The 15,672-nt window shown below is 41.5% G+C and overlaps 1 protein-coding gene across 1 annotated transcript in view; it reads left to right on the top strand.

The window, feature by feature from the left end:
* LOC134348078 (cilia- and flagella-associated protein 47-like) overlaps positions 1–15,672 on the top strand; it is a 712,768-nt gene that overhangs the window by 549,315 nt on the left and 147,781 nt on the right. Inside the window, exon 57 of the mRNA XM_063050919.1 lies at positions 5,084–5,179. Coding sequence (XP_062906989.1) covers positions 5,084–5,179 — 96 coding nt within the window. The remainder of the gene's footprint in view (positions 1–5,083; positions 5,180–15,672) is intronic.

Below are 15,672 nucleotides of genomic sequence, written 5' to 3'. Positions count from 1 at the left end.
TAATTCCCGGGGTTAATCCACAGAAGGCAAAGAGTTGTTGTAGATGGGTCATGTTCTGCATGGAGGTCGGTCACCAGTGGAGTGCCTCAGGGATCTGTTCTGGGACCCTTACTCTTCGTGATTTTCATAAAGGACCTGGATGAGGAACTGGGGGGATGGGTTAGTAAGTTTGCTGATGACTCAAAGGTTGGGGGTGTTGTGGATAGTGTGGAGGGCTGTCAGAGGTTATAGTGGGACATTGATAGGATGCAAAACTGGGCTGAGAAGTGGCAGATGGAGTTCAACCCAGACAAGTGTGAAGTGGTTCATTTTGGTAGGTCAAATAAGATGGCAGAATATAGTATTAATGGTAAGACTCTTGGCAGTGTGGAGGATCAGAGGGATCTTGGGGTCCGAGGCCATAGGATACTCAAAGCAGCTGCACAGGTTGACTCTGTGGTTAAGAAGGCGTACGGTGTATTGGCCTTCATCAATCATGGAACTGAATTTAGGAGCCAAGAAGTAATGTTGCAGCTATATAGGACCCTGGTCAGTTCTGGTTGCCTCACTACAGGAAGGATGTGGAGGCCATAGAAAGGGTGCAGAGGAGATTTATAAGGATGTTGTCTGGATTGGGGAGCATGCCTTATGAGAATAGGTTGAGTGAACTCGACCTTTTCTCCTTGGAGTGACGAAGGATGAAAGATGACCTGATAGAGGTGTATAAGATGATGAGAGGCATTGATTGTGTGGATAGTCAGAGGTTTTCTTCCAGGGCTGAAATGGTTGCTACAAGAGGACATAGCTTTAAGGTGCTGGGGAGTAGGTTTTAGAGGAGATGTCAGGGGTAAGTTTTTTATTCGGAGAGTGGTGAGCACATGGAATGGGCTGCCGGTAACGGTGGTGGAGGCGAATACGATAGGGTCTTTTAAGAGATTTTTAGATAGGTACATGGAGCTTAGTAAAATAGAGGGCTATAGTAAGCCCAGTAATTTCTAAGGTAGGGACATGTTCAGCACAAATCTGTGGGCCGAAGGGCCTGTATTGTGCTGTAGGTTTTCTATGTTTCTATATTTCTAATCCTGTTACTATTCTTGAACAGAAGAATAATATTTTCCATCCTCCAATCATCAGGCATTACTCTACTTTTCCTTTAATTCCTATAGTAACCTGGGGTATATCCTGTTGGGCTCCGGGATTTATTCACCTTATGTGAATACTGAAGTATATCATTATGGATTTCCTATACCTCCTCTCCCTCCAGACACAGGTTTCCTCTTTTAGCCCTGATAAATCCTACCCTCGCTCGAGTAATCCTCCTGTTCTTCACAGATGTGAAGGAAACCTTTGGGTTCTCTTTAATCCTACTTGCCAAGGCTTTCTCACATCTCCTTTCAGCTCTCCTAAGTTCATTCTTAAATTTCTTTCTGGCTACCTTGCAACTCTGGGCCCTATCTAATCCTTACTTCCTGCACTTAAGGTGAGATTCTTTCTTCCTCTTGACTAGATGTTCCATATCTCTTGTCAACGATAGTTCCTTCACCCTACCATCCTTTCCCTGCTTCACTGGGTCAAACCTTTCTAAAACCCAGCGCAAGTGCTCCCTAAATAACCTCAATATTTTCGTTGTGCACTTCCTGAGTATATCCATCCCCAATTTAGGACCCAAGTTTTTGCCCAATACCATCATAATTCACCTTCTCCCAATTAAATACCTTCACATACTGTCTGCTCCTATCTCTATCCAAAGCTATGGTAAAGGTCAGGGAGTTTTGGTCACTCTCTCCAAAATGCTCAGCCACCAAGAAATGAGTCATCTGACCAGATTCATTGCCTAGTACACGATCCACTATGGCCTTTCTTGTAGTCTTCCTATCTAAATATTGTGTTCAGGAATCCTTCCTGGACATGCCTAGCAAATTTTACCTCAACTAAACCTTTTGCATTAAGGAGATGCCAATTAATATTAAGGAAGTTGAAGTCACCCATGACAACAACTTTTATTTTTGCATCTTTCCAAAATCTGCCCCCGATCTGCATCTCAGTATCTCTGTAGATATTGGGGAATGTATAGAATACTCCCAATAAAGTGATCGCTCCTTTCCTGTTTCTGACTTCCACTTATACTGACTCAACAGATGATCCCTCCACAACATGCTCCCTTTCTGCAGATGTGATACTATCCGTGATTAGCAATGTCACTTCCCCACCTTATTTCACCTCCCTCCCTGTTCCATGTGGAACATCTACATCCCAGAACTTCCAGCAGCCATTTCTGCTCTTGTGACAGCCAAGTTGCTGTAATGGCTACATCTTAGCTCCATGCTCTAACTGTACCACTTTGTTCCTCATACTTCTTACATTAAAATAGACTCATTTCTACCCATCCAACTGACATTATGCCCTTTTCAGTGCCTATCCTTCCTCACCGTCTCTCTACAAGCTGTTTGACCTTTACAGCAACTGCCACATCCTCTGATGTATCAACACACATCAAAGTTGCTGGTGAACGCAGCAGGCCAGACAGCATCTCTAGGAAGAGGTACAGTCAACGTTTCAGGCCGAGATCCTTCGTCAGGACTAACTGAAGGAAGAGTTAGTAAGAGATTTGAAAGTGTGAGGGGAAGGGGAGATCCAAAATGATAGGAGAAGACAGGAGGGGGAGGGATGGAGCCAAGAGCTGGACAGGTGATTGGCAAAGGGGATATGAGAGGATCATGGGACAGGAGGCCCAGGGAGAAAGACAAGCGGGTGGGGGGAACCCAGAGGATGGGCAAGGGGTATAGTCAGAGGGACAGAGGGAGAAAAAGGAGAGTGAGAGAAAGAATGTGTGTATAAAAATAAATAACAGATGGGGTACGAGGGGGAGGTGGGGCATTAGCAGAAGTTAGAGAAGTCAATGTTCATGCCATCAGGTTGAAGGCTACCCAGACGGAATACAAGGTGTTGTTCCTCCAACCTGAGTGTGGCTTCATCTTTACAGTAGAGGAGGCTGTGGATAGACATGTCAGAATGGGAATGGGATGTGGAACTAAAATGTGTGGCCACTGGGAGATCCTGCTTTCTCTGGCGGACAGAGCGTAGGTGTTCAGAAAAGCGGTCTCCCAGTCTGCTTTGGGTCTCGCCAATATATAGAAGGCCACATCGGGAGCACTGGACGCAGTATATCACCCCAGCCAACTCACAGGTGAAGTGTCGCCTCACCTGGAAGGACTGTCTGGGGCCCTGAATGGTGGTAAGGGAGGAAGTGTAAGGGCATTTGTAGCACTTGTTCCGCTTACAAGGATAAGTGCCAGGAGGGAGATCAGTGGGGAGGGATGGGGGGGACGAATGGACGAGGGAGTCGCGTAGGGAGCGATCCCTGCGGAAAGCGAGGGGGGGGAGGGAAAGATGTGCTTAGTGGTGGGATCCCGTTGGAGATGGCGGAAGTTACGGAGAATAATATGTTGGACCTGGAGGCTGGTGGGGGTTACAGTATTATTCTCTGTAACTTCCACCACCTCCAACGGGATCTCACCACTAAGCACATCTTTCCTTCCCCCCCGCCCCCCGCTTTCCGCAGGGATCGCTCCCTACGCGACTCCCTCGTCCATTCGTCCCCCCCATCCCTCCCCACTGATCTCCCTCCTGGCACTTATCCTTGTAAGCGGAACAAGTGCTACACATGTCCTTACACTTCCTCCCTTACCACCATTCAGGGCCCCAGACAGTCCTTCCAGGTGAGGCGAAACTTCACCTGTGGGTCGGCTGGGGTGATATACTGCGTCCGGTGCTCCCGATGTAGCCTTCTATATATTGGCGAGACCCGACGCAGACTGGGAGACCGCTTTGCTGAACACCTACGCTCTGTCCGCCAGAGAAAGCAGAATCTCCCAGTGCCCACACATTTTAATTCCACACCCCATTCCGATTCTGACATGTCTATCCACGGCCTCCTCTACTGTAAAGATGAAGCCACACTCAGGTTGGAGGAATAACACCTTACATTCCGTCTGGGTAGCCTCCAACCTAATGGCATGAACATTGATTTCTCTAACTTCTGCTAATGCCCCACCTCCCCCTCGTACCCCATCCGTTATTTATTTTTATACACACATTCCTTCTCTCACTCTTCTTTTTCTCCCTCTGTCCCTCTGACTATATCCCTTGCCCATCCTTTGGTTCCCAGACCCCTTGTCTTTCTCCCTGGGCCTCCTGTCCCATGATCCTCTCATATCCCTTTTGCCAATCACCTGTCCAGCTTTTGGCTCCATCCCTCCCCCTCCTGTCTTCTCCTATCATTTTGGATCTCCCCCTCCCCCTCCCACTTTCAAATCTCTTACTAACTCTTCTTTCAGTTAGTCCTGGCGAAGGATCTCGGCCTGAAAGTCGACTGTACCTCTTCCTAGAGATGCTGCCTGGCCTGCTGCATTCACCAGCAACTTTGATGTGTGTTGCTTGAATTTCCAGCATCTGCAGAATTCCTGTTGTCTCTGATGTATCACTCTGGTTCCCATTCCCCTATCAATCTAATTTAAGCCCTCCCTAACAGTTCCAGCAAACCTGCTTCCAAGTATATTAGTCCAACTGAAGTTCAAGTGTAACCTATCCCATTTTTTATAGCCATACCTTCCCCAGAAGAGATCACAATAATCCAGAAACCTGAAACCACAGCAATTCTTCTGCTATACCATCCTATTCTTGTCCTCACTGGGGTGTGGCACAGGCAGAAATCCACCCCTGAGTTCCTGCTTTTCAGCTTCCTACCTATCTCCCTATATATACTCTTCAGGATCTTATCCCTTATTATATATTTAAGGTATTAAGTTTTATTATTATTTTTATATTTCTGTTTTTTTATACTTAATGTATAAACAGCACTTTGTTTCTCCTTCGTTTGGATCACAGAACTGAAAGAATACATTCAAGATTAATTTGTTTATGTACGTTATTTCCTATCTTGTTTCAACACCAAATAAAATGGAAATTACTACTTCTTTCATAAAATATTTATTCCTCCATATGCTAATTTAGAGATCACTTTGATTTGACATGATGAAAGAATTCAAGAGTTATAGATTTATTCTTTGGATGTGATACTAAACTGTGAAAATTTCCATTTCAGATAATAAACAAGTCACATATAATCAAAGTCCTTCAGATCTACAACAATGTGTTAACAAACAGGCTGTTTTTTGCATTCCCCTGAAACAAAGCAGAGGTAATGATTTTCAAAATCTTTTGATACAAGAGTGTATTTCTGCAGAGTTTTTAAGATCATGTGCATATTTAATAGTTAATCTCTGAAATTATTTAATTACATATTTATTCAATGCTGATCAATTTTTAATTTAATGTTTGAAGAATTCCAGTCAGCATGCAATATTATGCAAAAGCCATAGATCAAATCATTCAGTTAATTAATCCATTCCATAACTTTTCTTGAGCTTTTTGAAAGTCCAACATGAATTGTAATGAGTGAGGTATATATTCATTGTTACCTTTCAAATATGCATAGACCTAAACAAGATCAGTACACACACACACACACACACACACGCACACACACCCGAGATAAATTTTCTTGCAGGCATACACAATTACTCCATAATAGAGTAATAGCTATAGTAGAATTAATGAAAGACCTCACCAACTTGGGTGTTCAATCATTGTGCAAAAGGCACAAATTGTGCAAGTACAAGAAAGAAATAGTAATAATAAATAAATAAACAAATAAATATTGAGAATATGAGATGATGAGTCCTTGAAAGTAAGTCCATAGGTTGTGGGAATATTTTAATGATGGGGCTAATGAAGTCGATTGAAGTTATCTCCTTTGGTTCAAGAGCCTGATGGTTGAGAGGTAATAACTGTTCCTGAACCTGGTGGTGCATGTCCTGAGGGTCCTGTACCTTCTTCCTGATGGCAGCAGTGAGAAGAGAGCATGCTATGGGTGGTGTGGGTCCTTGATGATGGATGCTGCTTTCCTGTGACAACATTTCATGTAGATATATTTAATGGTGGGGTGGGGAGGCTTTACCTATGGTGGACTGGGCCTTATCCACTACTTGCTGTTGGATTTTCCATTCAAGGGCATTGATGTTTCCATACTAGGCTGTGATGCAGCCAGTTAATATACTCTGCACTGCATTATTTTAGAAGTTTGTCAAAGTTTTAGATGTCATGCCGAATGTTTACAAACTCCTAAGGAAGTCGAGGTACTGCTGTGCTTTCTTCAGAATTGTACTTGCATGCTGGGCCCAGGACAGGTCCTCCAAAGTAATAACACTGACGAATTTAAAGTTAATGACCCTCTCCAATTCTAATCCTCCCATGAGGATTGGCTCATGGACCTCTGGTTTTGCCCTCCTGACATCAATAAACAGTTCCTTGGTCTTGATGACACTGAATAAGAGGTTGTTATTATGCACTACTCAACCAGATTTTTAATTTCCCCCTATATGCTGATTTATCACCACCTTTGATTTGGCCTGTGGCAGTGGTATCGCCAGCAAGCTTGAATTTGTCATTTAGACCTGTGCTCAGCTACACAGCCATAAGTGTAAAGTGAATAGAGGAGGGGGCTAACTACATAGTCTTGTGGTGCACCTGTGCTAGTGGAGACAGTGAAGGAGATGTTTGTTGTTAATTGCCTATGAATCACCACACACTATCTCTGGCTGCCTGCACCTGTCAGAATTGGATTGGAGACCTTCCATCACCAGGATTCAGCCTTTGAGGTACAGTGGAGCATCAGAAGTGGCTAGGCTTTAGGCAATGTTCTATTAGTGCCGTTCTGGAACAATACTGATAACCTTTTACAGATGGCAAAGCTATGAAGAGGAATGAATCTGTCAAAGCTGCAAGGCTTTTCTGTACAGATGTTATATGTCTCTGATATTTAGTAACAAAACTAATAAAATTGTAGTAGTGATTTTTCAAAATTATTATGTTTTCAATTGTAATTGATTAAACACAAAATATAAAGTTAACAAATGGAAACAATGAAATATTAACTTCAATATAATAGTTTAGAGAGTGGGCAAAGAAGTAGCAGATGGAATATAGCATAGGAAAGTGTGAGGTTGCACACTTTGGTAGGAAAAATAAAGGTGCAAACTGTTTTCTAAATGGAGATAAAATTCAGAGACCAGAGGTACAAAGGAATTTGAGAGTTTTGATTCAGGATTTCCTTTAGGTTAGCTTGCTGACCGAGTCGGTAGTAAAGCAGGCAAATGCACTGTTAGCATTCATTTCAAAAAGACTAGAACACAAGTGTCAGGATGTACTGCCCAGGCTTTTTAAAACTTTGATCATATAGGATTTAGAATATTGTGAAAAATGTGCTGGCCCTAGAGGGGATCTAGAGGAGATCCGCAAGAATGATTCCAGGAGTAAAAGGCATAATGTGTGAGAAACATTTGATGACTTTGGGCCTAAACTCAGTGGAGTTCAGAAGGATGAGGTAGCATCTCATTGAAATCTTCTGGATACTGAAAGGACTGGATAGAGTGGATGTCGGGAGGATGTTTCCATTAGGAGAGTCAAGAATCTGATGGCATAGCTTCAGATTAAAGGAATGTCCCTTTAACTGAGGTCACGAGGAATCTCTTCAGCCACAGATAATGAACCTATAGTATGGAATTCCTTGTCGTAGAGGGCTCTAGAGGCCATCATTGGCTATGTTTAAGGTCAAGATTGATAGATTCTTGATTGGAAATGGATTAATGGTTATGGAGAGAAGAGTGAAGATCTGGCTTGAAACAAAACTCAGCCATGACTGAATGGTGAAGCAGACTCAGTGGTCTGAATGGTCTAACTCTGCTCTGGAATTTTATGGTCTTAGTTTACATAATTAATAAAATTACCTAGCACTTGAATTTTCCTTGGGAATTTGAACAAGGCAAGGTCAATTCCAGTCTACGTAACCTCATATGGTTCTTCTTACAACTGTCTGGGAACTGGTGACTAAAATGAGAAAGCTGTCACACAGAATGACTCAGCCACAGCCTGACATAGTTGTACAACAGATTTTGTAGCTTGGAGTGTGCCAAACTCTCCCAAGATGGCACTGAAAATATATGGTGACATTTTGTGGGCAGCTCACAAGACCAATAGATATTTTATGACATTCTTCTTCTGAACTATGATCACATAATCCATAACCTGTAATTTCCCTTTAAGAAATGTATTTTTGAACCGACAACCTGAACTAGTACCTTTACGATCTTCTAGAGGATTTGGCGAACTTGACTTACTGATGCAGGTATGGCACCTTGAAGCAAATGAAGGTTGGCCATACACAGGAGTGGACTTCAAGCCAATTAAACATTGAGCAGAAAACAAACTGGTGTTCAGCCCCACTACTCCATGCCAGCCAAGATCTCCCACTTGAGCCCATCCCGTCTGCCTGCGTTTGACCTGTCTTTCTCTCTTCTCATAACTAACATTTGTGGTGGGAAGATCCAAGTTCATGAACAGCTGTTGCCCTACAACCATCAGGCTCCTGGATTGGCGTGGATGGGTTCAGTCACCTCAGTGGTGAAGCTACTACACAGTCTGTAGACTCATTTTCAGGGACTCTTTCAGTGGTAGTACTATTCCTAAAAGAGCAAGGTAAAAGTTTGAAAGACTTATCTTCCAAAATGTATCTATGTCAATCAGTTATCAGACTACCCATTTTACAACGTGATCTATATTTCTTCACGATATGAAAGAAAACCATTCAGCTGTGGAGTCAATGCAGGCTCTCAGAGGAATTCCATCATTTCCCTTTCCTCATTTATTACTCTATGCCTATGCCCATTAATGGTCCTTTAATTCTTTTACTGCACTTACAGTAGTCAATTAACCTAATGACCAACACACCTTTGGGAACAACACACAAAAAGTGGGAGGGATTTAGCAGATAGTACAGCATCTTTGAAGGAAAATGGAGAGTTGACATTTTGGATTGAAACCCTTCACCTGGACTGGAGAACCTGAAAAATCCACACACAGTCACAGGACAGGCTCCATACAGAGAGCATGGGAGGTCAGGATCAAATCTGGGTTACTGGAGCAACATGCACAAAATGCTGGAGGAACTCAGCAGGTCAGACAGCACCCTTGGAAAAGAGTACAGTTGGCGTTTTGGGCCCAGGCCCTTCAGCAGTACTGGAGAAAAAAATGATGATTTTCTCTTGTTTTGACTGGGTTACTGGAGCTGCAGTTCCATTGTGTCACCCCCTGAAGCATAACTCTGTTCGACTTCATTCACATAACCTATCTGTTGCTTTGGTTGTAATGCCCACCATACAGCTTTTGCCAAGTCTAAGCCCATCTTTACACCAAGTCCATATTTCATCATCTGCAGCACAACCTAGAAAACAAGAACACTTATGCCAGAATGCTGTTTCTGGATTTCAGTGCAGCATTCAACACTTTTGTCCCTGTTATGTTTCGTAACTTCAAAACATTAAACTAATTCAAACCAAGATATGGAAGTCTGAAATCTGTCTAACTTCATGTTTTACTTTAAGTGAGGCATACACATCTCACATAGTAGTATGATGACATATGCAATTCACAAATTTATACATATAATCCATAATGATTTAATTAAAGCAAGAATGCTTAATCAAACAATGTATACTAGATTACTCAAATATTACTGATATATTAAATACACAACACTCCTCCCTACCTAGCTATAAACTCCAACTCAATAGTGAATGTATCTCAACTAAATACACAGTATACTATATAATACAACTACTATATACAGACATCCAGAACATAGTAAATTTAAATTGGCCTTACAGGCCTAAAGATTTAATCACTGTGGAGGCTTTCTTACTCTTGTGGGATAAAGACTTTCCTGACAAGGGGGATCACTCTACTTGACAGGTGAGACTTGTGGCTGTGAAAGCATTCTCAATTTCTGGGGCCTCCTCCATGGTGGTTGTAGGAGTTGACTCTGAGACTGCAGAAAGTAGTTGTGACAGCTGTAGCCGCCTTTCTTCTATTTTGTGTATCTTGAGTTTTGGAAGGTGCGTTTAATTTACTGGAGTATTCCCCTATTAATCCCTGTATTGCTCCATTTATGATCTGATCTCTCCTCTTGATTTCCTTATCCACAACAACAGCTGATGAGTCCTTTGTTTTCGTATTTCATTTGACTCCTTTCTTTTTGGCCTTCCATTCATCCAGCTGGGCTTAGGTCTTTACAGTACATCTACTTTTACAAGCAGTTTTTAATCTCTCACTTGAAGTTCATGCAATTACCTTAATACATGCAGAGCAGACTCTGGCTCTTTATACTTACAAAAGCCAATGCTTGCAGCTTTCCTGAAGTTCCTTGAAATCTCCTCCAGCTTAAAATCAGGCCTCATTTCACAAGTAACTGCCTGACTAGCATATCAGAATCTTTTTCAGATACGTTGCTTACCAAAACTGTTTTAGTTGGTCCACTGCTTTTGTCACTTTCACAATTTCTCTAAGCAGCATGGTCCTTCATTAGTCCAATATGCTTTCCAATCAGAGGCATAGAAGTTGGCACCAACACCTGTTTGCCCTCTTTTAGGCAATGGTTCATGATGTTCAGCATGGAGACAGTTCTGGTATCATTCAGTAGTACTTTTCTTAAATTGCTTTCAGTTGACTTTATTGTTCAGGATGTGGCATGCAAATGGTGGAAGGACGTCCAATTAATTTGTAGTTGTCTCGGCTACTTGTGTCCCCACAATGGTGGTCCTCCAGTTCTTTTTACCACATATAAGCTCAATATTGCTTGTTGTTGTATTTCACTGTCATGAATTCCATTCCCGCAGAATTATCTTTTCTCCAGTAGAAGTTCTTAGTCAGATATCTGCATTCTTCAGTTCAGTATCTTTGAAATGCCATTCAAACTCAATTTGTGGAATGACTAAAACAGCTGAACCAGTGTGCAATTCCATTTTAATTAATTTGCCATTCACTTCTTGCATTAGCCACATTGCTTGTCTTATTATTAGTTTTCATATTGAAAATCTCAAGGGTACCCAGTCTGCGTCACTCTCATCATTATCAGATTTTTCATCAACAGCATGCAGATTAGTTCTCTTTTTGAAACTGCAACTTGCTTTTTTATCTTTTTCTCATCCCTGTGCAGTCCATTTACTTTTGTCTGCCCAAATGCTTTTTGTTGCATTTTCTGCAAGTTTAGCCTTTAAATCTGCATTGGTCTATCATATGTGAGCCCCTGCCACAACAATAACCCAATTTCTTCTCCAAAAGCTGGTTTCTGTTTAGACTTGCAATTTTGTTCACGCTGACTTTTATTCCTGACTGCAACTCACTTGTATCTCTGTCTGCTGTTTCCATTGATACAGCAATTTTAGCTACTCTTAAATGTAAGCCGTGCTTCAGTTAGGGGCTGTTTTTGAATGTTTTCTTGTAAGATTCCACAAATTAAACAATTTGGGAGTGCATCATTAATCCCATTATTAAACTGACAATGATTAGACAACAATTCAGCCACATGCGCTAAAACAGACTCCCCTTCCTTCTGATTCTGCTTATGAAACCTGAAGCTTTCGGCAATCAACAGTGGCTTCTAGATGTTCCTACATTACTTTGACAATTTCAGCAAAGCTTATTTCTACTCCTTTGGTTGGAGCAGTCAAATTTTGAAGCAAAGTTGTTACTCATTTCTCATTGGCTAGTTAATTTGCTTCAAAATACTGTTCAATTAGCTTAGTATTCATGAACCAGCTATCTCTTGTGGAATCAAATGTGCAAATCTTTCTAATGTAGCTAGCTATTTCTGCTTTTTATGATTATTATCACCCAATATTCACTCTTTTTATGAACCCATGAATTCCTCCATTTACTGCTTATTTTTTAACTTGACTGTTGTGCTGTGCTGATTTTTTTTCTTATCATTTTCACTGCCCCTTTATTAGTTTGAATGTCTCGCTGCGCTTCAACAGTTGTCTCAGGTTTGTTTTAAAAATACCTCGTCGCCACTGTTATGTTTTGTAACTTCAAAACATTAAACTAATTCAAAGGAAGATATGGGAGTCCAAAATGTGAGTCCACTTCCATGTTTTACTCTAAGCTAGGAGTGCACATATCATGTGCTAGCATGAAATCATTTGTAATTCATGAATTTATGCATATAACCCATAATGAATTACTTAAACAAGAATACTTAATCAAACAATATGTATACAAGATTACTCAAATATTACTGAAATATTAAATACACAACACTCCCACAGACCTTGGCGAACAAGCTCCTACTCCTCGGTCTAAATAGACTACTGTGCAACTAGGCATTGGACTTCCGAACCTCAGGTAGGCAGGGTGCACAACCACACATCCCTCCCCATCATCCTAAACATGGGTGCCCCCCTAGAACAATGTGCTGAGCTCATCGCTGTGCACTCTGTTCACATGACTGCGTGGCCAGATACCTGAGTAATTATATTAAGCTTGCCAATGACACGATCGTAGTGGGGCTTGTTATCAACTACGATAAGATGGCCTCCAGAGACGAAATGGATGAGCTCAAGGCCTGATGCCAGTCAAATAACCTCTTCCTCAGTGTCATTAAGACACAAGAGATGGTTATTGACATGAGGAGAGCTCATACCACTCACTCCCCCTCCCCCTTTACATCTACAGCACAACAGTGGAAACTGCTAGCAATTTCAAACTCCGGGGAGGGCACATCTTGCACAACCTCACGTGGCCCAGGAACATATGCTACATATTTAGGAAAGCTCATAATGCCTCTACTTTCTGATGAGGTTGAAGAGAGCTGGGTTATGCACATATCCTTCTACAGAAGCACAGTAGAGAGTATCCTAACATGCTGCATCACTGTGGGATATGAAAACTGCACTGTGATGGACAGGAAGGCTCTACAATGGGTAGTCAAAACTGTCCAATACATCTCTGGCACCAACCTATATACAGAATGGTTGGCACCAACTATACAGAATGGTGCTAGAAAAGGGGCAGTAACATCATGAAGGATCCCACCCACCCTGCTCATGGACTGTTTGTTCCACTCCCATCAAGGAGAAGGCTATGTAGCATCCGTGTCAGGACCTTCAGACTCTAAAACAGTTATTCTCCCCAAGCAGCAAAGGTGATCAACACGTCCATCCACTAACCCACCCCTGCACAACCCCCACCACCACTACATATCATTTCCTATCAGTACAGACATTCCTATGCCTAGCATCACTTTATGGGCATACAATAAATCTATGTACATAAGCTATCTTATGTGTTTATATTTATTGTATTTTTTTTTACCATTTCAGGATTAAATAGCTTGTCATATGAAGAGTGTTTGATAGCTCTGGGCCTGTATTCACTAGAATTCAGAACAATGAGGGGTGACCTCATTGAGATATATCAAATGGTGAAAGGCCTTGATAGAGTGGATGTGGGGAGAACGTTTCCTTTGGTGGGAGAGCCTAAGACCAGAGGACACAGCCTCAGAATAGAAGGGTGTCATTTTAGAATGGAGATGGGGAGGAATTTCTTTAGCCAGAGAGTGGTGAATCTGTGGAATTCTTTGCCACAGGCAGCTGTGGAGGCCAAGTCAGAGGTTGATAGATTTAAGGCAGAGGTTGATAGATTCTTGACTAATCAGGGCATGAAGGGATAAGGGGAGAAGGCAAGAGATTGGGGCTGAGAGGAAAATTGGATCAGCTATAATGAAATGACAGAGCAGACGCGATGGACCAAATGGCCTAATTTTGCTCCTATATCTTATGGTCTTATTATTGCTTTCCTTATCTTACTGTGTTTTTTTTGTGCTGCATCAGATCTGGAGTAACAATTACTTTGTTCTCCTTTACACTTGTGAACTGGAAATGACATTAAATAATCTTGAATCTCGAACCTCCTGTTAAATAGAGATAGATCACAATAAGCTTTGGCAGCTCAATAGTGAGTATCCATAATGAACTATGGACAAGCAGCAGCAACAGAAAAACATTCCACTGCCATCTCTAACCTCAATGAGATACCAACAAGTAAAATTGTAATTTGGGATTATATGCGTACTAGGCAGCAATAACAAAGCTAATGAATCCCACACCAACAGATTAGATCAACATTTTTGCACTTTTGCCACATCTGATTGTGAATAGCAGTTGGCAGAACTAACAAGAGGAGGTGGCTCCTTGAACATACCTATCAACCTCACACTGTAAGGCTGAAGCATATAAAGCCATGGTTGGGAATAATGGAATACTGCAAAGATTGTGGGACCAGATAACAGCCTGGCTGTGGCACAGAAGATGCTCTCTCTGGAACTAGCTATAGCTCTAGCCAGGATGTACCAGTACATTTATAACACCAACCTCCACCTAAAAAAAATGGGAAAATTGTTCAACTACATTATGTCCCGGATAAAATTTAGCTTAAAGTACAACTGAACTAGGGAGGCAAAAGGAACTCAGGAAGAGATTGCAGAGCTTAGGAGACTGGTCAATAAAAACACAGCTGACAAGTGTAGAGTAATAAACTGGAGGTGCACAAGAAGCAAGAAGCCAGAACAATCCAATAGCTTGGCAGATCTTAAGCTTGGAAGATGTAACAGTGACGATAAGGGGAAAAGTTCCATAACATGAATGAGAATTTTAAAACCTTTGATCGGCGAAAAGGAGCTGTAGACTTTTTGAGGATCTTAAATTTATGAAGAATGGAAAGAAATCAAAAGATGGCGGCTCTTCTGCTTCCAGATTGGCACCCGCTCATCTTGGATTGGTTAATTTGCTGAGAGGATTGAAGACATTTTACAGATTAATTTCTTTCTCTTACTGATCAACTTTTTTTTCTGATTATGATTGCGGAAGTGCCTATGATTTGACAATGTGATGGTATTTGGTTCCCTGTCCAGAAAGCCATCAACTCAAAAGAAAAATTTGAGCCCTATCAGATATAGATATCTGCAGGTACCCTCAAAATAGAGAGGTTACATTGTATCCAGCTACTCTTCAAGGACTAGCTTCCTTCCCTGTCTAGTCTCTGTGGTGGGGTCCAGCTGCCAATATCCACTGCTTGAGTGGTGGATCCCCCTCCCTAACAGAAGGAGATACTGCTTCCAGTCAATGAAATTTTTTTTATATATACACAGTTTTTTTTAATGATACACATTTAAATGTAGACAAATAGCTCTTAACACAGATTTAATACTTAGAGGATTTCTGATTTATAAAAAGATTTCCAAATTACAAAAGATTTACGAACTACGAGGGATTTCCAAACACAAGTAAAATTCTTACGAATTAGGAGAACATAGCAATGAGTTGCAGATGAACAAGTCATCTGTCACAGAAAATGTAGGCTGCAGAATGAACTCTAGTTCTTCTTTCTGTAACCTCATCTTTCTGTCGTTCTCCTTGTCATTCCTAACAATCCCCAGTGCTTCAGTTATTTACATTATTTTCTACCAGATGACATCATCTGCATGTAAGGTTTTGCAGATACCTTTGCTGGGACAAAGTAATTCACATGGATGATCTTAAAAGCTTCTGGTGACAGAGATCCCAAACATACATAATTGATGCTGTAAAGGCTAATCATCTGAGTACACAAACATCCTAATTTATAAACATATTTGATGTGCTAAGTGACATGACCCCAGTTGTCTTGCGTTTGGCTAATGCAGTCAAGAAGTTGCCTTCTGTGGGCTAACAGCCTGTGCCTTTAACTTCAAAGTTATTACTG

Source organism: Mobula hypostoma, chromosome 6 (genome assembly GCF_963921235.1).
Source record: "Mobula hypostoma chromosome 6, sMobHyp1.1, whole genome shotgun sequence".
In the NCBI taxonomy this organism is placed as follows: domain Eukaryota; kingdom Metazoa; phylum Chordata; class Chondrichthyes; order Myliobatiformes; family Myliobatidae; genus Mobula; species Mobula hypostoma.
The sequence above is the reverse complement of the archived record's forward strand: the minus strand, read 5'-3'. Positions and strand labels throughout refer to the sequence as shown.